The 23,498-nt window shown below is 49.3% G+C and overlaps 1 protein-coding gene and 2 non-coding genes across 5 annotated transcripts in view; 2 read left to right on the top strand and 1 right to left on the bottom strand.

Annotated features, from left to right (window-relative positions):
- PRDM15 (PR/SET domain 15) overlaps window positions 1-13,639 on the top strand; it is a 64,985-nt gene extending 51,346 nt beyond the window's left edge. For all 3 annotated transcript variants that reach the window (XM_055414357.2, XM_055414362.2, XM_055414370.2), the window contains 6 exons: window positions 725-856; window positions 2,571-2,654; window positions 2,996-3,171; window positions 6,777-6,857; window positions 8,410-8,619; window positions 10,227-13,639. In XM_055414357.2, coding sequence (XP_055270332.2) covers window positions 725-856; window positions 2,571-2,654; window positions 2,996-3,171; window positions 6,777-6,857; window positions 8,410-8,619; window positions 10,227-10,703 — 1,160 coding nt within the window. In that variant the 3' untranslated portion in view covers window positions 10,704-13,639. The remainder of the gene's footprint in view (window positions 1-724; window positions 857-2,570; window positions 2,655-2,995; window positions 3,172-6,776; window positions 6,858-8,409; window positions 8,620-10,226) is intronic.
- A 5,371-nt stretch (window positions 13,640-19,010) lies between these two features.
- Window positions 19,011-19,082, bottom strand: TRNAS-GGA (transfer RNA serine (anticodon GGA)). Its single transcript has one exon. It is a non-coding gene; the product is annotated as a tRNA-Ser (tRNA).
- Window positions 19,083-19,174: 92 nt separating this feature from the next.
- On the top strand, window positions 19,175-19,246 carry TRNAS-GGA (transfer RNA serine (anticodon GGA)). The gene has a single exon. It is a non-coding gene; the product is annotated as a tRNA-Ser (tRNA).
- Window positions 19,247-23,498: the final 4,252 nt, after the last annotated feature.

The raw sequence follows: 23,498 nt of genomic DNA, 5'->3' as shown, positions 1-23,498 counted from the left end.
CATGTAGAAGACTAAAAGAGTTAACCAACCAGAGAAGAGCAGAAAGTTAAGAAGCTCCTCATCCTGGCTGGCCCCAGTCCGTCTCCCCAGAGGTGACAGTTTCATGTCTGTTCTCCAGAGTGACTGTGTGCAGCAGTGTAGATTGTTCTATTGAAAAAGTAACACAAGCACCTAACCAAAAAAATTGATTTTTAAGTAACTCTAATAGTTATGCAAAATAGTTTTCCCACCTCAGGACTCAGTTATATGCTTCAAAAGCAGCATGTAAATGTTGCACACAGTCGTTTCTAGAAGTTTATACCCGTGTCTTAGCCCTGGCCGTAGTGGGTGCAGCCCCAGCCCCATCTTTGCCCCAGTTCTTCCAGCCCCATTCCCACCAGGCTGGAGCTGCAGAGAGGTGGGGAGAGCTGGAGGGGACAGGTGGTGGGCCCTGCCCCCAGGTAGGCAGGGACAACCACAGCTGGACCCTGAGTGCTGCCCAGTGGGCCTGGCTGGATGGGGAGGGGTGCCCAGGGCAGGTGCTGGGGTCTGTTCTCCCATCTTGTACTGCATACATTTCCTCAGGGTGGGCATGGGCATGGGGAGGGCAGTGTGAGGGGTGGGCATGGTGCTTGTGGGTGGGCATGGGCACTGGAGGTGGGGCATGGGGGCAGGGCAGGCCATGGGGATGGGGTGAGGCATGGACCCTCGGGGCAGGGGGGCACCAACCCGCTGTGTCCCGCAGGCATGAAGACCAAGCACGCGCTGCGCCACCACATGAAGCTGCACAAGGGCATCAAGGAGTACGAGTGCAGAGAGTGCCACCGCAAGTTCGCGCAGAAGGTCAACATGCTCAAGCACTACAAGAGGCACACGGGTGGGTCCGCAGCGCTCTGGCGTAGAGGGGCCAGCCTGCTTAGCTCCCAAGAGGCCCCAGGCTCTCTGGTCAAGCTTTGATGCTGCTAAGTCGCTGCAGTCGTGTCCGACTCTGTGCGACCCCATAGACGGCAGCCCACCAGGCTCCCCCGTCCCTGGGATTCTCCAGGCAAGAACACTGGAGTGGGTTGCCATTTCCTTCTCCAATGTGTGAAAGTGAAAAGTAAAAGTGAAGTCGCTTAGTCGTGTCCGACTCTGTGCGACCAAATGAACTGCAGCCTACCCGGCTCCTCCGTCCACGGGATTTTCCAGGCAAGAGTACTGGAGTGGGTTGCCGTTGCCTTCTCTGCTGGTCAAGCTTTAGGGAGCTGGATAAGTAGCCAGTTTCCCAGAAGCTCCCCCGTCCCTGCAACAAGCCCCCTGGGTCCCCCCAGACACACAGGGTCCTATTCACCGCCCTCAGTGCCCTCAGTGCGCTGCCTTCCCATTCAGCCAGGAGTAAACCATCAGACAAAGACCTGGTGTGTGTGTACAGTGATCGTCATGTCTGGACAGGAAACTGGACCACCTTAAGTGTCTGTCAGCAGGGCAGAGGCTGAATTGTGGTGTGTCCACCTTAAAGGACAGTGCATTCTTCAAGTGATGAGATATGCATGTTAACTTTCATCAACATTCATGAGCTCATTTCTTATAAATGGTTGTCTATGGGTAAACGTGTATAATACAGAATCAGATCAACAGCAGATTGAGAGACAGTCCTCCCTGGGTGGTAGAGCTATGTGTGAAGTTTCTAGCAGGAGCATCTGGTTGGTTCATATCCTCTCTAAAGTGAACTTGAGTCTTGCCACTGCCTGGCCCAGCTTACCTGTGTGCCCACCTCTCTCACTGCCCCCAGGGCTGGCCAGGCCACCACATAGGTCTGCTTTGGGTCCCCCTGGCATGCCAGCCCCCAGGATACTGGGCTTTCACAAAAGCATGCCATTCTCCTTTTCCTGCGGACAAGGCGATGGCACCCCACTCCAGTACTCTTGTCTGGAAAATCCCATGGATAGAGGAGCCTGGTGGGCTGCAGTCCATGGGGTCACACACAGTGGGACACAACTGAAGTGACTCAGCAGCAGCAGCTCCTTTTCCTGGGGAAGTCCATCCGTTTCTTGTTTGCCCTTTTCTGGGAAGCACTCACCTCCTGGGACTGGGTCCTCCGCCTTCTTGGGGGTCTCATAACACTCCACCCACTGGGGTGTAGTGGCCTCTGTCCTTCTCACCTCCAGGAGCCACATGAACATGGGGTCCCGAGTACCAGGGCCCCAGCAAATACAGGACCGAGATAATCAGACCTTGAAAGTCACTTGCCTTGCTTTACATTTGGGGGAAATGTTTATTTAAGAGGCAGAGGGCCCACCTTTTTTGTCAGCTTGGGGAGTGCGACAGTCTGATGGCTCTATGCTTCCGTATTACCAGGTTGCAGGCGGGCAGGGTGACCACCCCAGACCGAGTCACTGATCTGAACACTCAGACACCTGCCGTAGGATGGTTTTCAAGCCACAGTTTGCCGGTTGAGTAGGGGAATGAAGGCTTTTACTGTCTGTCGTCTCCGGGTAACTTACCAGCCGCCACAGTCTTTACAAATACAGAAATGTGTCATGGACAAGACCGATGCGGTGTACAGTTAAAGCACTCATGAAACGTGAAGTTAAATGTGCCTTTTCCTGCAGGGATTAAAGATTTCATGTGTGAACTATGCGGGAAAACGTTCAGTGAGAGAAATACGATGGAGACGCACAAGCTCATCCACACGGGTAAGCCGGGGGTGCCTGGGGACCGTCCGGCCAGCCGCCGTGGTCTCTGCTGGGGCTGTTTGGGTGTGCAGGGTGTGGAAAGCTTGGCTGTGAGGCTTTATGTGGACTTTTTCAGAATATCTGGCACTATTGAGCCTTAATGGTGGCCCCTTGCCCCCTAAAATTCAGCCACAAAACCTTCAAATATTCATGCTCGCGTTGTCAGATGTTGATTGACGCATTCCTGGGTGGGAGGAGGGTCTTTCTGAGGCCTGACCTCGGGGTGGGTGACTGGGTCCGTAACCTCGGGGCTGACCCCCTCACCACCCCGCTCGTCTCTCCCTACCCGTGCGCGCGGGCAGTGGGCAAGCAGTGGACATGCTCCGTGTGCGACAAGAAGTACGTCACCGAGTACATGCTACAGAAGCACGTGCAGCTCACCCACGACAAGGTGGAGGCGCAGAGCTGCCAGCTGTGTGGGACCAAGGTATCCACCAGGGCCTCCATGAGCAGACACATGCGGCGCAAGCACCCTGAGGTGAGCATGTGCTGGGGCGGGGCTGCCCCCTCCCGCGCCCCCTCCCCCGGGCGGCCGGCGCCTCTGTCCTCGGCCCGCTGGCCTCCCCGCTCCGAGACCCACCGCGCAGGGTCACCATCCCTGGGATTCCCAGGGCCTGGGATCCAATGCTTCCCTCTGCCTGCGGGTAGGAGGCACCTAATGGATGAGTGAACAGGAAAGACCCAAATGGGCTTTTTGCTGAAGTGATCAGTTGCACCCTCCCTGGAATCACAGCAGGACATGGGCGCCCCCTCCCTCTCCCCCATTCTTCCCTTTAGAGTAGCTAAAACATGTGCAGAACCAGGGGCTCCACACGGTGTTGGGGGCTGCTTAGAAAGTGGCCCTGAGGACTGAGATGGAGAAAAACGTGTATCGAGGGAAGTTAGGTATACCCTGACAGCCAGAATCTGGAGCTAAAGGCAGGTCCAGGGCATTGAATATGTCATTGTGTTTGAAAAAGCAGTAGACTGAAAACAAACCTAGAGGCTTTATAAGCGCAGAAGCAGTGAAAATTCTGAACAAACGATTTGACTAAGTAAACAGCATAACATTTAGAGTTTCTGTGGGTCAAGAGAGCACGCAAAGGGAAAACTGAAAAATGCATCAGTGTCAGTAACAGATACTGGCATTAATAGTAAAGATAGCACGCCTTCCGCGAGAAGAACAGGGAACCCACTGTGTCTGGGGAGAGGAGATTCACAAAAGGAAATACATGTGGTTGAGACATGAGAGAAAGCCCTTAACAGTAGAAGGTGTCATCCTTCCTCCATTGAATTAGGGGAGGGTCTGAGATTCAAAATGACTGGAATTGCACCTGATTCCAGGACATGCACAATTGCATGTCTTCCTGAGGGTGGTGTGACCATCTCCCCAGTGTTTTAATAAATGACTGTTTGGACCCTGAGTGTCCAGTAAAAGGAATGCCACTACATTAGTGGTGGTTCAGTGATGTGCGTGACTCCAGCGTATTTGCAGACAGTTCTGAGTCAGATTGTGAATGCTCATTGTCAGAAAGCAGTATACACCTTGCATAGACTACAGGTGTACCCACAGCGTGTCATTCACATTGTGTATTTACAGGATACTCACCTGTGTGACATAAACAAGCTGGTAAAACAAAGGGTGAAAGCACTGCTCTGTGGTCTTCTGGCACTGAAGTTTTGGCTATTTCTTATCTTTATATTTTTCTCTATTTCAAATAATTGCCTCTGATGAACATGGGTTATGTTTGCAATTATAAAAGTACCTTCTGCTTCATTTGGCTAAAAGTGTGTCTTTTTCTCCCATCACCTCTCTGTATCCTCCACAGCCTGCACAGGTCCCTGACGCATGGACCTCAGGTTCTTTCTGCTTAGCATGAGGAGCTGGGATTCCACCAGCTTTGCTCCCTTCACTTCAGCCTTTTTCACCTAGTGGTCTGCTAGTGTCTCCACCTAGAGAAACACAGTTGGGAGCAGGAGCCTGGTGTGTCAGCATCCATCCAGCTGCCAGTGTCAGTGGGGCCCCCTCTAAGTCTTGGGGCCCAGGGCAGGCGCTGCAGACTCCCCCGGGGGCTCGTGGTGGGTGGGAGTGAGTGATTTCTCGGCACACGGGTGTTTGTAGCTCCATGCACCAAGAGTGTGCATGGCGGTTTTTGCTTATGGCATGTGTGATGTGTGGTGCAGGGGCCTTGCAGACACGGAGCAGCTCAGCAGACGTTTTCCTCTGGTTAACGATCACTTGCCTGTTCGGTCCATCTGCACGGCCACCTCTTGGCACCTCTTCCTCTCAAGCCCACCTCGCTGGGCTGCAGAGTGCTCTGGAGGGGCCCTCAGCAGACTTGGGCTCCTCTTTTGGGGCTCTGTTCTCAGTCCCTTCTGTCTCGGGCACTTTCAGCCTCTCTCCCCTGGGCTGCTTTCCTTGGATCCTTTGATGTTTCTCTGTTGTTTCCTTCTGTGCGTTTAGACAAATAGTTAAGTGCCTGCGGGGATGAGCGCTGGTGACCGGCTGGGTCAGGTGTGCCCTGTCCTCTTGGGCCTGACGGTCTAGGGTGGTAGATGGAAGGAGGGGAAGGATGCAGACACGTCACACAGAGGAGAGCAGAGGGAATGGAGGAAACGTCTCCAGGCTGCAGGAGTGAGGCAGGGGAGGCTCTGCTGCGCTGGGGGCACCCCCCGCGGCCAGGCTGTGCAGGTGTGCTGGGCGCAGACTCAGGCGTGGGGGTCTGGTGAAGGCTGGCCAGCATGTTAGGGTGTTAAGCATAAACTGCTTTCACATATTCAGGATCTTTCAGAATTGATGCTGTTTTGTGACTTCTGCTTACCGTCTTTCCCACTGCTTTGAATGAATGTTACCTTGAGGAAAATTCGAACACAAAAAGCACTTTTCACGTGTTGTCTAGTCTCCTAACGAGAGTAAAGTCAACAAGTGCTGCTGTGGTTGTTCTCTGTGGCTTCCGGATGGTGTGACTAGGACACTGATGATGTCGTTGGTGATGATGGAGGTGGTGGTGGCAGCGATAGGGTGGTGGTGACAGAGGTGGCGGTGGTCGTGGTAACAGGTGGAGGTGGTGTGGTGGGAGAGAACAGTCAGCAGCCTCCAGCTGCTCTGACTCAGCTTTGCAGCCTCAGTCACACTTGGGTTCTCGCCACCACATCAGCGTTTCTGTTAAAACACACATGACCGCCTTGCTAGCCATCCTCTCAGAGGGTGCCCCGTCCTGGATGGTCTTGGATCCTAAGCCCAGAAATACAGTGGTCTGTCATCTTTCTTAAATAAGCCACACCCATGATATATAGCCTATAGTTTTGTTCTTAATTTATTTATTTTGGAACAAAAATGGAAAGATGCTTGCAGAGCCGTTTGGACAGACTGCTGTGCTATCCCTGGTTCCGTTTAGTTTTGCCATTGCCGTCTCTGTCCCTTGGCGACTCCCCATCACAGCCTCCCTCCCCAGGTGTCCTACATGCTCGCCGAACCACCTGTGACTTGTTCACTTCGGTGACCACAGTCACCTGTGGAGCCAGCGTCAGCGGTGTGTGGACCCGGTTCGGGGTGAGGGAGGAGCCGCGTGAACCTCGAGCATGTGTCCCGGTGTGAGGGTCTGCCTCCTGCTGAGGACAGGCCGGAGTGGCTCACGGGGGCTGCGGGTTGCAGGGAGGAAAGTAAGGTGTGTGACGTGTCCGCGTCTCACTCTTGGTGACTCATTGTGTGACGGCTTTGCTGTCCTGTGTCTTGTCCTGCTCTGCTCTTAGTGAGACATACTGAGATCGTGTGAGGACGCACTCACTGAGAGAGCGGACAGCGTGGACAGGAAGGGAAGGGAAGCAGGGCCTCCGCCTGGGGCAGCGGACAGTGCGATGACACCCAGACGGGCGGGGTGACCCCCGCGTGTGTGGGATCGCGGCACTTGAGAGGGGACCTGGGAGGAGGGAAGGAGAGCCGGGCAGGACTCTGGATCCCGGGCTTCTGAATGCCGAGCAGGGCCGGTGGGCACGCGGGGGCCTCGAGGGAGACGGCCCGGCGGCCGTGTGCTTGGCCCCACCTGCCCTGGGCTGACCTTCAGGTGCCGTGTCCCGGGCTCACGGCCCCGCGCCCACTCCTAGGTCCTGGCCGTGAGGATTGATGACCTGGACCACCTCCCGGAGACCACCACCATCGACGCCTCCTCCATCGGCATCGTCCAGGTGAGCGTGGAGCACGCGGGGCAGGGCCTCCCCCCCAGGAGCCCAGCAGGTGTCAGGAGCAGCCTTGGGGAAACCCCCACGTGTCAGACTCACTTCCCTCTGCTTTGTTAATCGGTCGTCACCCCAGGAGCCTTCTAGTTCCTGTGAACATTTCTAGAATTTCAGTTCTCTGAAAACAGATGTGTGTCTTTTTAGAGAATAGATTGTTTATTAAGACTGAGTTTGCAGTCTTAATAAACTGGGAACTTTCTTGATAAAAAGTTTCTCAGTTTTCTGAGAAAACAGTAAAGTGTGTGTGTGTGTGCACGCATGGGCAGAGAGAATTAGATTTATTGTAAGGAGTTGGCTCACTCAGTTGTGGGTCTGGCAGGTCCAGAATCTGCTGGGAGGGCCGGAGGCTGGACACCCAGGAGGAGCTGATGCTGGAGGCAGAATTCCCTTGTCCTCTGGGAACTTTGTCGGCTCTCAAGGCCTTCACCTGATTGGTCCAGGCCCTCCCGCATTTCAGCAGGTGCTGTTTTACTCAACACCTACTGGCTTCAGTGTTAATCACATCTGAAAAACACCTTCAGGACAGCATCTGGACTGGTGTTTGGCCACACGACTGGGCGCTCCAACCTAGCAAAGATGATACTTTAGTTAACGATCACAAGTATCACCCAGAAGAGCTTAGTGTGATTAGACTGTTATAAGCAAAACAACCTTAAACGTGTTAGGTAAACTTAATTTCATAAGGAATTTGTAGTCAGTGCCTTTATATAAAGTTTTTCTCTTATTTTCAAAGGGAACATTTCATGCTCAGTTACTTTAAAATTGCATTTACTCCTCTCTGTTTTGCAGCAGAGCTTTGAGTGCAGGGCTCAGTGGCTGGGTTGCACTGAACAGCCAGGCCCCAGAGGCGCAGGACCACGTCCACCCCTGACATGGGCAGCCCCTCGTGGCCATGTCCTGGCAGGCCTCCTTGGGGTCTGTCTGCCACCGGGCGGGACCACACCTCATGGGATGGCACCAAGAACAGGAGGGGTGGTGGGTGACCAGGGCGGAGAGCCTTGCGGCCACCACTGCCCAGTGGCCTCTGTGATCCTGGGCTGGGCCAGCTGTGGGTCAGCAGGAGGGAAAGAAGTATGCCGGGCACCCATCTGGGGTCAGCATTACCGCTGGGCCCTTATCTGCTGTCCCTAAAAACAATGACCACACGGTTCTTGCAGTCAGACTCATCCTTGATCCAAGATTATGTCCACAGTCAACCTGTGTCAACCTGGGGTAGAGAGCCCGACGTGAAAGCCTTTGCAGCCTCAGGCAGAGCTCAACAGGGCTGAAACAGGTTCAAAACCTCTGTTTTCAGAGATATTTCTATTTCAGCACAAAGCATGACTTGTATCCAACTTCCTTCACTTCAAAGAAAAGCAGCGGAGACCGGCAGGAACTTGCTGCCGTCCTTAGACGTGCACATCAGCAGATGGGCCTGGTCACCTGGTGTCTGGGAATGGTGCCAGGCCCCTCAGGGACATGACGCAGTGACCTGTCATTGTCTCACCCTCTGCTCGTGCAGCCTGAGCTGAGTCTGGAGCAGGAGGAGCTGGCCGAAGGGAAGCACGTGAAAGCCACCAGGAGAGCTCCCAAGAGGAAGCAGAAGCCGGAGGAGGAGGCTGGGGCCACGGGGCCTGAGGACGCCACCTTCAGCGAGTTCTCAGAGAAGGAGGGCACGTTCTCGGGCAGTGTCGGGGATGAGACGGACTCGGCTGTGCAGAGCATCCAGCAGGTGACACTTGTGCGGAGTCCGGCCTGGGTGTGGGGAGCCGGCCTGTTACCCTTCTCCCCATGGGGACTTGGACCCTGACCACCGTCAGCCTGTGCCCTGTTTCCCCATAAGCATTTCCCAGTGCAGACCCAGAGGTCATCGCCATCGTGGTGAAAAGCAGCCATACCCCCCATGGTTGGGAACTGGCCGGGACCAGATGGGGAGGTTCTCAGGGGCCTGAGTGTGCTGGTCAGGCGGGGGGATCCGATCCTGCACCGCAGGGCATGTGTCCAGCCTCTGCTTTTAGCCAGAATGTCCCCTTTGCCGACCGTTCCCTGCTTGGGTGTCGAGGCCCCCGCTCTGTCAGCATGTGCTGGGCGCCACACCTCTCTTGAGTGGCGCTGGTCATCCTGGTTGCAGGTGTTCCTGTGTTTCTCTGGCCTCCTGTCCCTCTTCTTGGGGAGAGCGGTGCTGTCTTTTTGTTCATTAGCTCTTGGCGCTGCACTCGGTTTGTTGTCCTTCTGAGCTTTGCGGTGTGTTAAGAGACGACGAGGAATGTTCTCTGTTGGTCTCATGATTGTTGTTCAGTTGCTGAGTCATGTCTGATTCATTGCGGCCTTGTGGATGGCAGCATGACAGGCTTCCTTGTTCTTCACTGTCTCCCAGAGCTTGCTCAAACTCACGTTCCTTGAGTTGGTGATGCCATCCAACCATCTCATCCTCTGTCGTCCCCTTCTCCTGCCCTCAATCTTTCCCAGCATCAGGGTCTTTTCCAATGAGTCAGCTCTTCGCATCAGATGGCCAAAATATTGAAGCTTCCGCTTTAGCATCAGTCTTTCCAGTGACTAGTCAGGGTTGATTTCCTTTAGGATTGACTGGTTTGATCTTGCTGTACAAGGGACTCTCAAGAGTCATATCCAACACTGCAGTTCAAAAGCATCAATTCTTCGGTGCTCAGCCTTTTTTATGATCCAACTCTCACATCCATACGTGACTACTGGAAAAACCATAGCTTTGACTAGATGGATCTTTGTCAGCAAAGTGATGTCTCTGCTTTTTAACACACTGTCTAGGTTTGTCACGGCTTTTCTTCCAAGGAGCAAGCGTCTTTTAATTTCACCTTCTGCAGTCACCACCTGCAGTGATTTTGGAGCCCAAGAAAATAAAATCTGTCGCTGCTTCCACTTTTTCCCCATCTATTTGCCATTAAGTGCTGGGATCAGATGCCATGATCTTAGTATTTTGAATGCTGAGTTTTAAGCCCGCTTTTTCACTCTCCTCTTTCACCCTCATCAAGAGGCTCTTGAGTTCCTCTTCTCAAGTTAGCTCCTCTTGTGATTACTGTTCTGTTTTTTTCTCGACGCTGAAATCATGTATTGCTCAGTTCCAGCTGATGGTCTCAGTGACCACATCTGTATCTCGTTTCTCTTTTTCCCTGGAATTCTTTCTCCGGGAAAGGCTAGCGTGGTTTAGTCTTTCACCGGAACGTGTTTCACCTGCTCCCTTTGGTCCGAGCGTGAGACAACCCCCGCATCACGGGGGATCCTCACAAGGCACAGCACAGGAAGCTGCTCTTGTTCTTAGTTCTTCAGAAGCTGATGGTCTCATGTCGTGCGTGACTCTTCCAGGTGGTGGTGACTCTGGGCGACCCCAGCGTAACCACCCCGTCCAGCTCCGTCGGCCTGACCAACATCACCGTGACCCCCATCACCACCACGGCTGGGACCCAGTTTACCAACCTCCAGCCGGTGGCTGTCGGGCACCTGACCACTCCGGAGCGCCAGCTCCAGCTGGACAACTCCATCCTGACTGTGACCTTTGACACTGTCAGCGGCTCCGCCATGCTGCACAACCGCCAGAACGACCTCCAGATCCACCCACAGCCGGAAGCCTCGAACCCGCAATCTGTGGCCCACTTTATCAACCTGACCACCCTGGTCAACTCCATCACGCCCCTGGGGAGCCAGCTGGGCGAGCAGCACCCGCTCACCTGGCGGGCGGTGCCCCAGACGGATGGGCAGCCCCCGCCGCCGCCGGCGCCTGCCCCACCAGCCGCCCAGCCCTCAGTGCCAGCCGAGCAGCAGCCGCAAATGTACAGCTACTGAGGTGGCTTGCAGAGACCAGGGAGAGAACCACAGGTGGGGGTTTGTTTCCACGTAAGATTTGTTGGCTGGATACCAAACAGAGAAAAACACATTATTTCAGTGTAAGTAAGGTTGACTTAGCTTTTGCAGAATTATCTCCAAATGCGCCCGGAACCATGGCAGTATGTCAGCTGAACTCAGAAGTGACCCTGGGCAGGCCAGTTGTCCCCAGGAGCAGCCCTTGACATTCTGCCAGATAAGGCTGGCCCCCCAGGCTTCCCTCCCAGAACTGGAGGGACTGGAGGTTTGGAAAAGGAAAGTGGTTTGTTTCCTTTGTCCCTTGAGGGCTCAGCTGCTGTGTTAAAATGTAGCAATGTGCTGGGCGGGAACAGAGTTTTCTCCCGGCTCCTGGACTTTGAACAGATAGAAGTTCAAGTCACATTTTCTTCTTTGAAATTCCAGTTGAGTCAAAGTCGTTGGCTGAAGCCATGTGGGAAGCTGCTCTGTGGGGTGACGCTCCTCCTCTGGCCTTCCCGTTGGTCACAGGCAAGTGGTCACGTGAGGTTGCTTGGCACGGCATCTTAGTAATAAGGTTCGTGAATGGATTTTCAGTATGGTTCTTTTTTTAAACTTTTATCTTGAGCATATCTCGCGTGTTCGAAACTGCGGAGACCACGTTCTTCTCTGTTTTCCTTTGACACGCGATGTCGTTTGCACTGTAGGCTTATGTCCAGCTTACATAGCTGCCCCAGGGCAGGGGTCGCTGTTAACGTGCATCAAGAGGGCCTCCCGCTGGCCCTTCTGGAGGCTCCCTGGGGCCGTCTCAGGACTCTGCCATCCAAATGTATTTACTGTGGCTGAGACTCGGATAGAGTCCCCTGAACTGGAGAACAGGGAAGAAATTCATGTCTTTTTTTCTGTTTAAACTGTAATTCCAAAGGTTGATGTGTTTCAAGACCAGTTTTCTATAAAAATGTTGAATGAACTTTGCTCCTTACGGGGAAAGGGGTAGGTTTTTTCTGAAATACAGAGGTAAGTGCTATGTCCTGCCAAGTAGTATGAAAGCAGAAAAGGTCATTAGCTGAGCGGTAGAAGCATCAGCGCCCCGAATGGATGAATGACTGTGCTGAGTGACAGCAGCTCTGTCACACGGGTGCACCCATTCCAGGGGTGGTGGGTGAGGCTCAGGGCCACCGAGGTAGTGGCCAGCAGCCAGTCCAACAAAGAGACAGGTGAAGAAGCTTGAGTGATGCCTTTGTCCTGTCCAAAATGAAAAGCTGCGGTTGCTTTGCTTTGTCTCGATCACTCTTTGTGATCCTGTGTGTGTTGGGAGACCTTCAGTAAAGAGAAAATAAATGAGACAGACTCACCTGGTGCTGCCAGTGAGGCTGTGGGCAATCTGTCATGCAAAAGGCAGCGTTCTCAGCACTTCACGTAGTTCTAAGTCACAAGATGTTGAGCAGAGAGCTAGGTTTTGATGTGTGCAATACAGGCCTTTGTGAACTAAGTTCATCACCCATGCAGCATGTGAAAGGGGGCTGCAGAATTCACCCTCCACACCCAACTCGTCCCTAACTCCCAGCTTGCACCTCTCCGTTGAATTTGTCGTGGGCAATTGTTTGACTTTTAATTTATGATAGTTATTTTTATGTTATTTATGTATATAATTAACTGCTTTATACATAATAGTTTCATCAAATGAACTTGGGCTAGGGGTGATCTATTTTCTAAGCCTTGTCTCTGTTCTCCAAATGTAAGTGGTCCAGGTGTCTTTGGATTCATCGAGCGCGCCAAGGTCCCTAAGGTATTTTTTTAAACATCGCTGACCATTTCCTTTTGCATTTTCAGAAGATAAAGGACGAATGACCAAGGGAAAAAAAACCCAGATGTGATGGAACACCCGGTAGCATTTATCTTTTATTCCTCTTCCCTATGAAATAAAGGCCTTTTAAATCACAATTTTATTTTTTTAAGAAAAGTTGTTTTTGTGCCTAGGATAAGGATGCATCGTGTGTTTTTAAAGAACCTAATTTAGGTTGCGTGGCCCCAGTGTACTTACCACTGTTCATTTAAATACACAGATGTGTAATAATACTTCTTGTTATAATAAGCAAAAACTCGAAATAAAAATCAGATTTACTCCTGAGTTTTCTGTAGAAATATTTGTTCTAATAGGATCGCTGTCTGAGGCAAAATAGATTTGTGCTGTCATAAAACAGTTGCTATGAATTTCCATATAAAAGAACTGGGGAGCAAAAAAAAAACCTACTCAGCCCATCTCTAGACTGCTGTGCACCTTTATCCCTGTTTCCTGGTCGAGAGGATTTAGTGTTTTAATTGATCCCAGGTGCCCAACTGTAGGAGGAAATGGGTGAAATCACTGTGGTCTCTGAGCTCTGTGAATCCCTCTGAGTTACGCTAAATCAGTAAACAGAAGACGCTTGATCTAGGCCCATGAGGTGGTGCCGTTCTGTGCCACCCAACGCTGTGAGCCTCGCAGAGCTGGCCTCCAGGACCCGCTGCCTGATGTGGACTGTGAGGCAAGGATGGGAGGGCGCCCCCAGGGGGTGTATTCCCATGCCAGGTGCTGCTCCTCTGTGACCATGTGACCAAGGGTGACCCCCGCTTGGAGGATTCCAGGCTCTGGAGGCAGATGTGTGGGCCTGATTGCCATGGTGCCCAGAGTTCATGACTCCCAACTCAGGGCTGTGTGAGTCACTTTCCTGTTGGGTTTTGAAAGGTGTCAAGGCTGAGAAGTCACATGTCCTTCAAACCCCATCAATTCGTTCAAAGACAGGATTTGCCAGGAGCTGTGCTTTTCCGTGGCTCACAGTCTGCTCAGACTACTCGTCCCGAGTGGTGGACACACTTGGTGTATTTTGAGATTGATTGTAATTCCTGTGTAGTTGAGACCCTGTGAAATGTTTGGATTATTTTAAATGACCCAAACGTTGAAAATAAACAAGATATTAAAATATTAGAAGCTTTCACTGTTTTTTTTTTTTTTTTTTTTTAAGGAACAGAGCAGATGCAGAGGACATGGTTCAATCCCTGGTCAGAGAACTAAGATCCTGCATGTCCCACAGTGCAGCCATCAATTTTTTGAAAAACAAAGCAAGCGGTAGTAGCAATTTTTGTAAAGCTTAGACGGAGGCATGTGTATTAGTCACTTAGTTGTGTCCGACTCTTTGTGACCCCGTGGACTGTAGCCTGCCAGGCTCCTCTGTCCATTGAGTTCTCTAGGCAAGAACACTGGAGTGGGTTGCCATTCTCTTCTCCAGGGGATCTTCCCCACCCAGGGATCAAAGCTGGGTCTCCTGCATTGCAGGCAGATTCTTTGTGGTCTGAGACACCAAGGTAAGCCCTTAAATGGAAAGAGTCAGTTCAGTTCATTTGTTTAGTCATGTCCAACTCTTTGCAACCCCATGGACTGTAGCATGCTAGGCTTCCCTGTCTATCACCAACTCCTGGAGCTTACTCAAACCCATATCCATTGAGTTGGTTATACCACCCAACCATCTCATCCTCTGTCACCCCCTTCTCTCCTGCCTTCAAGCTTTCCCAGCATCAGGGTCTTTTCCAGTGAGTCGGCTCTTCCCATCAGGTGGCCAAAGTATTAGAGTTTCAGCATCAGTCCTTCCAGTGAATATTCAAGGCTGATTTCCTTTAAGATTGACTGGTTTTATCTTGCCATTCAAGGGACTCTCAAGAGTCTTCAGCACCACAGTTCAAACAGAGAGAATAAATCCAAAAAAGATGAGTAGCCAGAGAAGGGAGACCTTAACGAGCAAGTTGTTTCTTTGGGCAGGTGGTCTGGAACGATGCTTTAAATTGTATTGATCAAATTGTTCTGATTTGTTAGGAGCAGTCATTTTAAACTTACAAAACACCTGGTGTGCCATCAGACCTTTTAAGGATTTGAATTAGGAGAACCTTGTTTTAGATGCTTCAGTTCTGTCTTAGGGGACAGCTGATAGCAGCTAACCCTCCTGCCAGCGAGTGGGATTCACCTGCTCAGCATCCAGCAGGCTGTCAGCACATTCTTGTATGTCCAACAAATTCCAATAGAAAGGGAGAGACAGTTGGGCCTCTGGCTGCTCTTCTTGTTACTGTTTTTATCCAGCTTGAGCGCCTCTGCATCAGAAGTGTCCTGGTTCTGGAATGACAGCGAATGATCTGACTTGCGTGATGGTGGAGGTGACAGAATTGTCTGAAAGCCGCTCTGGGTTACCCACACAACCAGCTGACTGGGATCACCCCACCCGCCAAGCCCCAGTGCCCCAGGATCTGAGGCTTTCCTTCCTTCCCATGGTCCCAGGTTCAGGCAGCTGGCATCCAGACAACACCTGAGGGTTGGCACCTGCCTGCGGACTGCCTTGGATCTAAGCCGTCTGCTCTTCCCCGTTGACAGGTGTGTCTGCCCACATGTGCTCCATAAGGAGGGAGGCGGACCCAGTCTGTGGGAAGATGGCCCGTCAATGGGACACAGACCTACTAGAGTCTTTGCAGGAAGCCTGGCCTAGCACACCTCCCTGGAAGAGCAAGGATGCAGGACCTGGGACTCAGTGCCCGGGGATCCCTGTCTGTTCCACTTGGGACTTTCAACTCTTCCTGGGCGCTAGTGTGTCACGCCCTTGCATGGAGCTTGCCTCCTACTCCAGAAATTCTCTCTTTCAAGAGGGAGTGGGCGCTGCATTGCAGGAGCCGTTTTAGAAGTCCTCAGGCATCAGCTGCTTTTCCTAGACGATCTAGGGTGGGGGCGGGGGGCTGGCTGCCTTTGGGAGAGCGGCGCTGTGTGGCTCCTGCATCGCCATCCTTTGTTCCCGAAAAGTCCACCAACTCACCTCCACCTGGATGTCCCCGAGGGTTGTCAGGCTTGCACGTCTGACCCTGGAATCCATGACCTCCGACCCCAAACCTGGCACCTCCCCTCCACCGTCACCACTCACAGCCAATAGCCTGGCCCTCCACCTACTCACACAGGCAAGAACCCAGAGCCGCATTTAGAGCCCCCACGCCTCTGGATCTGGCTGGGTGCCACCATCTCCGTGACTGTCCCCCTCCAAGTTTCCAGGGGACAGCGCCTATGGGGCCAGTCAGCCCCCGCGTTCCCCTGCTCCACACGGCGGCCTTAGTGGCCCTTGTAGAGGTGTTGGCTGTGTGTCACCCATGCATCAATGCTGTGTCCTCCAGCAGACTCTGAGAGGTCTCTGGACACACCCTGGTCATTTCTGTGGCCTCGAGGCTGCAGTGGCTGCCCTGCCTCCCTCCCCCACCCCCACCCGCTCCCAAGGTCTCCACCCACCTAGCACCCAACCCTCAGCTGATTAAATCTGCTTGTCCTTCAGATCTCGGCTCAGACGCCACCTCCTCAGAGAAGCCTCTTGGAGTCACCCTCATAGCACGTCTGAAATCAAGCACAGCACTGATCAGTTGGCAATTACACTATTTACTCACTAGATGACTTTGTTCATGTTTGAGCCTCCCTGCCATTCGGTAAGCTCCAAAAGGGTGTGTGTGCTTAGTTGCTCAGTCGGAAACTGCTTTTTCTCATCATTTCATCATTTTCTCTGAGCCACCCCCAGCCCCATGCAGTAAGCCTGACCCACAGGAGAGATTAATAGGCAAGTGTTTTTCCTAAGCATCAAGGGAGACAATATACTTCCTTGAGCACCAAAGCTTTGAAGCACTAACCCCCCAAAACAGAAATTTATTGTATCTGGTTGGAATTATTACTTGAAGCTTCTGAGTCTTTGAGAGACTTGGAAATCTTAGTCTCCAATGACTCAATCTTATTGATGAGATGATTAATTAGTTCTTCAACTTTGCTTAATAACTAACTAATTTAATAGTCTATCTCTGTGTCATCAGTTCAGTTCAGTTCAGTCACTCAGTCATGTCCGACTCCTGCGACCCCATGAAGCGCAGCACGCCAGGCCTCCCTGTCCATCACCAACTCCCGGAGTTCACTCCAACTCATGTCCATCGAGTCGGTGATGCCATCCAGCCATCTCATTCTCTGTCGTCCCCTTCTCCTCCCACCCCCAATCATTACCAGCATCAGAGTCTTTTCCAGTGAGTCAACTCTTCACATGAGGTGGCCAAAGTATTGGAGTTTCAGCTTTAGCATCAGTCCTTCCAATGAACACCCAGGATCGATCTCCTTTAGAATGGACTGGTTGGATCTCCTTGCAGTACAAGGGATTCTCAAGAGTCTTCTCCAACACCACAGTTCAAAAGCATCAATTCTTTGGCACTCAGCTTTCTTCACAGTCCAACTCTCACATCCATACATGACCACGGGAAAAACCATAACCTTGACTAGATGGACCTTTGTTGGCAAAATAATGTCTCTGCTTTTTAATATACTATCTTAGTTGGCCATAACTTTCCTTCCAAGGAGTAAGTGTCCTTTAATTTCATGGCTGCAGTCAGCATCCGCAGTGATTTTGGAGCCCAGAAAAATAAAGTCTGACACTGTTTCCCCATGTATTTCCCATGAAGTGATGGGACCAGATGCCATGATCTTTGTTTTCTGAATGTTGAGCTTCAAGCTAACCTTTTCACTCTCCTCTTTCACTTTCATCAAGAGACTTTTTAGTTCCTCTTCATTTTCTGCCATAACGGTGGTATCATCTGCATATCTGAGGTTATTGATATTTCTCCCAGCAATCTTGATTCCAGCTTGTGCTTCTTCCAGCCCAGCTTTCCTCAAGATGCACTCTGCATATAAGTTAAATAAACAGGGTGACAATATACAACCTTGACGTACTCCTTTTCCTATTTGGAACAGATAGGTTTATTTGTGTCGTATCTTAGATTCCACATAAAAGCAATACCATATGATACCTGTCCTTCTCTTTCTGACTGACTTTGCTTAGTATGATAATCTCCAGGTCCACCCACATTTCTGCAGATGGCATTATTTCACTTTTCTAAGGCTTATATCCCTCTGTATATATGTACCACATCTTAATCCATTCGTCTGTCAATGGTTCCGTGCTTACTTTTGTGTCTTGGCTATTATGAATAGTGCTGCTATGAATGTTGGGCTGATATATCTTTTCAAATTCTAGCATTGTCAAGAATGGGATTGCCGAATCATATGGCAACATTATTTTTGGTTTTTTGAGGAACCTCCATACTATGTTTTTCCCTTTTTAACTGCAAAGGCAACAACAAAAATGTTAAATGACTTTACTGGCTCCCATCTGACAGTTTATCAGACAGGGCTCAGCTTTCCCACTCAGGCTGTAATTAGCCCCCACCCCTACCCCACACCTGCCTTCAAGTGGAGTCACAGCCTAAATGTTTTAACTGCTTAATCACTAGCCGCAGTCAGACTTGGGACGCTCCAGAGCTTACCGTCACCTCTGGCTTGCCGTGTGAATCACTGTGAGAACTTCCCTGGCTCTGGTGACTCACACCCAGCAGAGAGCCTTTTCCTCAGCTTGCAACAACCCAGATTTTAATAGCCCTGAGCTGCTGCTCAGCACCATCATTTCAAACCAAGAATAGAAACACAACTAAACTCCCCCAGACGTGATTTATTTTATTGCTAATGAGGCGAGTGGAAGAGATTTCATAATGCAGTTGTTTCTGTGCAAAAAAATCCTTGTGTCAGATAATTGAGGGTAGGCCCCCTTGTTCTGTTTGTGGTAAAGATCAAGAAGAGCCAATTACAGGTTTTTGTCCAATAACCTTTCACTTCTTAAACCCACAAACTAACTCCATAACCTGCTCTAGCTCTTCAGACTTTTCTCTTGATGTTTTCTCCTCTTCGATTTACCCTGGAACCTTGAAGGGTTCCAATTTTTTTTAAATTAAAGTATAGTTGATTTACAATGTGTTGATTACTGCTGTAGAGCAAAGTGATTCAGTTATAAAAATATACACGTTCTTTTTTAATATATATTCTTTTCTATTATGATTTATCACAGGACACTGCATATAGTTCTCTGTGCTGTACAGCAGGATCTTGTGTTTGTCCCTTGTGTTTATAAAGCTTTCATCTGCTAACCTCAACCTCCCCCTCCAACCTTTGCCCAACCTCCTTCCCCTTGGCAACCACCAGTCTGTTCTCCACAGTTCTGTTTCATAGATAGGTTTATTTGTGTCATAGTTTCATTCATCCACATATGAATGATATGATCTGATAACTTGTATTTCTCTTCCTGACTTAATTTCACTTGAGTGAGTGAGTGAAGTCGCTCAGTCGTGTCCGACTCTTTGCAACCCCATGGACTGTAGCCAACCAGACTCCTCCCTCCATGGGATTCTCCAAGCAAGAGTACTGGAGTGGGTTGCCATTTCCTTCTCCAGAGGATCTTCCCAACCCAGGGATCGAACCCGGGTCTCCTGCATTCCAGGCAGACGCTTTAACCTCTGAGCCACCAGGGAAGCCCCAGCATGGATAATCTCGAGGTCCATCCACGTTGCTACAAATGGCATTGTTTGGTTCTTTTCTATGGCTGAGTAATGCTTCATGGGCTTCCCTGGTGGCTCAGAGGTTAAAGCGTCTGCCTGGAATGCAGGAGACCCGGGTTCGATCCCTGGGTTGGGAAGATCCCCTGGAGAAGGAAATGGCAACCCACTCCAGTACTCTTGCTTGGAGAATCCCATGGAGGGAGGAGCCTGGTGGGCTACAGTCCATGGGGTTGCAAAGAGTCAAACACGACTGAGCGACTTCACTCACTTCACTAATGCTTCATGGTATATATACTATATACACCACATCTTCTTTATCCATTCATCTGTCGATAGACATTTAGGTTGCTTCCATGTCTGGGCTATTGTGAATAGTATTGCTGCAAAAATAGGGAAGTATGTATCTTTTTGGATTAGAGTTTCATCTGGATATGCCCAGGAGTGGGAATGCAGGATCATATGGTAACTCTATTTCTGGTTTTATAAGGAACCTCCATACTATTCACCATAATGGTTGCACCAACTTACATTCTCACCAACAGTGTAGGAGGGTTCCCTTTTCTACACACTCTCTCCAGGATTTATTGTTTGTAGACTTCTTCGTGATGGCCATTCCGACTGATGTGAGGTGATATTTCCATGTAGTTTTGATTTACATTTTTCTAATAATTAGGCATGTTGAGCATCTTTTCATGTGCCTGTTGGCCATCTGTGTGTCTCCTTTGGAGAAATGTCTGTTTAGATCTTCTGCCCATTTTTGATTAGGTTATTTTTTTGGTGTTGAGTTGTATGAGCTGTTTGTGTATTTTGGAAATTAAGCCCTTTTTGGTCACTTAGTTTGCAAATATTTTCTCCCAGTCCGTGGGTTGTCTTTTCATGTTGCTTATGGTTTCCTTTGCTGTACAAAAGCTTGTAAGTTTGAATGGGTCCCATTTGTTTATTTTTATTTTATTTCTATTGTTTTGGGAGACTGACTTAAGAAAACATTGGTACGACTTATGTCAGAGAATGTTTTACCTATATTCTTTTCAAGGGTTCCAAATACTTTTGACTGTAAATCCAAAAGTATTATTTTGCATATTCTAGTTAAGGGTCTTCCTGACAAGGGCTATATCTAGTGAATTAGCAACTCTGAATCATTTTACTTCAGTTAAACCTGACTTGAGTACTCAGCAGTAAAGGATCCGCCTGCTAGTTCAGCAGATGCGGGAGGCACAGGTTCCATCCCTGGGTTGGGAAGATCCCCTGGAGAACGAAATGGCAGCCCACTCCACTGTTCTTGCCTGGGAAATCCCATAGATGGAGAAACTTGGCTGGCTACAGTCCAAGGGGTCACAGAGAGTCGGACACGACTTAGCAACTAAACAACGACAAAATACATAGATAGTTTGTAGAATTGATTGACTGTTATTCTGTCTTTGGTGATGAAATTTGCAGGACATTCCTGAGATGATAGCCTTTTTTAAATCCTCACTTTCCTCAGGGGTGAAAACAATGATGAGTTTGGATCACTTTTCTGTGACCTGAAGAAGTAAAACTGAACATGTTGACCCTCCCCAGGGGCTTGGGTCTAGCTCAGGTGATAAGGAGTAACTGTCGGGAGAGCCCAGCTGGTCTTGGAAAGGTCTTGTACAAAGAATGTTGCTCAAAAACAGATCCCTTAACACAATGTTGTAAGTAAGATAAAATAAGAAATAGAGTCCTTACATGATTCTTAATAAAAAGGATAATGATAAAGCCAAGCAGAAATCTACCTGTTGCTCTGTTTGTTCATGGGCATCAAGCTTGTGCTCATTTTTGTACAATCTGATTTTCATTTCTTGAACAGAAGCAGTTCATTATTGTGCATTTCTGTGGTTTTGCTTTCTGTAATATCGCTCTCTTTTTTTTTCTGGCCACACCCCGTGGCACGTGGGATCCTTGTCCCCCAACCAGGGATCGAATCCAGGCCCCCTGAGTTGGAAGCATCGAGTCTTAACTACTGGACTGCTAGGGAAGTCCCCTGTGGTTTCGTTTTCATCCAAACATGTACTCCATATAAACTTTGAACTTAACTTCTTCAAACCGAGGTGTGCAGCATTCAGGATTGAACCCATGGACCCTGCAGAGGAAGTGCAGAGTCTTAACGACTGGGCCACCAGGAAAGTCCCTGAACCTAATTTCATTGATGATCTATTTTTCAGTTTTACGGGGGAATTTAGCTTTTTAATGTACCCCTCATCCCTAAGCATTGTGGTTACATCTGGATGTATTTCCGAGTCATGTCTTAAACTGAGCTGGCCCACACTGAGGGTTGGTGTGCCCCTAGGCTACACACTTTTCCTAGTCTCTTGTTCTCTGAAAGGGCGTGTACTAGTAGTGACAATCCAGTTCCTTGTGTCCCATCTTGACTAGACGGGGAATAAAGCTTTCAGGATCCGTAACTTGAATCACATTACTTTGTATGTGTGCTTTGTAATTTTCTTCCAAGTGGATGTAAATAGAGCTCTCCCCTAGACAACGGCTGAAAATATTGCTTAAGTTAATCATCTCCCTTCCACTTTTAGAATGCCTTGCAAAAAATAATGTTACTTTTATCACATGACCCAGATGAAGGAGATCTCTTTACAACCTACAAGGACATACCTTTAAGGCAGGGGCCCAGGAGAACAGGAGGCACCAATCCAGCAGGCACTCAGAACACACCCTCAGGAGGAAGTTCTGGCGTGTCCTGCTCGTCCAGGTATGTTCTTCCCAAATGTAAACTTTTGATCTTGTGAAATCACAGGTTCCAGAAGACAGTAAGTCCATGGCTGTTTTTTCTGATAACAAAGTAAATATTCTTGCCAAATATTATATTTTCCAAAAGTCAGATTCAATCCAGAGGTTAAACGTATGATGGGTGCAGTCTCAGATTAAGTAAGGGATCAGGGTCATATTGGGCTCTCTGGGTTCAAGGGCAAGAAAAGAATTTAGTACTTTTCTAAAGCATTAACTCTTGGGACCTCCCTGGTGGTCCAATGGTTAAGACTCTGAGCTTCCACCGCAGGGGACACAGGTTCCGTTTCTCCTTGGGGAACTAAGATCCCACATGCCACACTCAAGTGGCCAAAAAAAAAAAAAGAAAGAAAAATTAGATAAATAAATCACTAGCTCTTAGGAACCTTCCTTCTTGATTTTGTATGGATTGGGGCAGCTTGAGGCCCTTGTAAACTGCTTGGGCCCCAAATATCTCTATTGAATTAGAGTGTCCTGGAGTGTCCTGATATGTCCACTTCTAAATGGGAAGTCCCTTGGACTACCAGGACATCAAATCAGTCAATCTCAAGGGAGATTAACCCTGAATATTCACTGGAAGGACTGATGCTGAAACTGAAGCTCCAGTATTTTGGTCATCTGATGCGAACAGACAGCTCACTGAAAAAGTCTTTGATGCTGGGAAAGATCAAGGGTAAAAGGAGAAGAGGGCGTCAGAGGATGAGATGGCTGGATGGCATCACCGATGCAATGAACATGAACTTGGGCAATCTCCAGGAGATGATGAGGGACAGGTAGGCCTGGCGTGCTGCAGTCTATGGGGTCACAAAGAGTTGGACACACTGGGTGAATGAATAGCAACAACAAATGGAGACAAGCATATGGAGCACATTACAAGATCAGCAATATATGGCTAGGCTCTCATGACCCATAATAAAATCTGTTGCTGGCATAGTTCTGCTTTAAAAATTTGAGGCCTTGCTCACAGGAAGCTTTTCTTGCAAGAAATGACAGCTGTGGTAAGAAAACATTTTCTTCTGTTGTCACACACACTTTCATATATGCAAGTCATGTTCAAGATTTTCAGTTAGCATTTTAGAATACATTTTTATTTTTCATATTCATTTAGCAAGTTTTTGCAAATGAGTGTTTAAAAGTACTTTAGAGTGTAGGTAGAAATGTCTTCTGAAATATTTATATTTGCTGATCATTATTATAGTTTACATTTAAAATGTTTTCATTGTGATTTTATTTTAATTATTTCTCTCTATGCTCAACTCTCCTTTCTGTGTGGGCTGATCAGTATTTACTTTCATTTCATGTAGCTTTTCAGGAAAAATATGAATTATGAATTGTCTTTTTAAAGAATCTTTTATTAAACCATGGGCTTCCCTCATAGCTCAATTGGTAAAGAATTCACCTGCAATGCAGGAGACCCTGGTTTGATTCCTGGTTCCGGAAGATATAGCTGGAGAAGGGATAGGCTACCAACTCCCATATTCTTGGGCTTTCCTTGTAGCTCAGTTGGTAAAGATTCCACATGCGATACGGGAGATGTTTGTTTGATCCCTGGGTTGGGAAGATTCCCTCATGAAGGGAAAGGCTACCCACTCCAGTATTCTGGCCTGGAGGATTCCATGGACTGTATAGTCC

Source organism: Moschus berezovskii, chromosome 1 (genome assembly GCF_049115385.1).
Source record: "Moschus berezovskii isolate FMDL1 chromosome 1, NW_MosBer_1.0, whole genome shotgun sequence".
NCBI lineage: Eukaryota > Metazoa > Chordata > Mammalia > Artiodactyla > Moschidae > Moschus > Moschus berezovskii.
The sequence above is the reverse complement of the archived record's forward strand: the minus strand, read 5'-3'. Positions and strand labels throughout refer to the sequence as shown.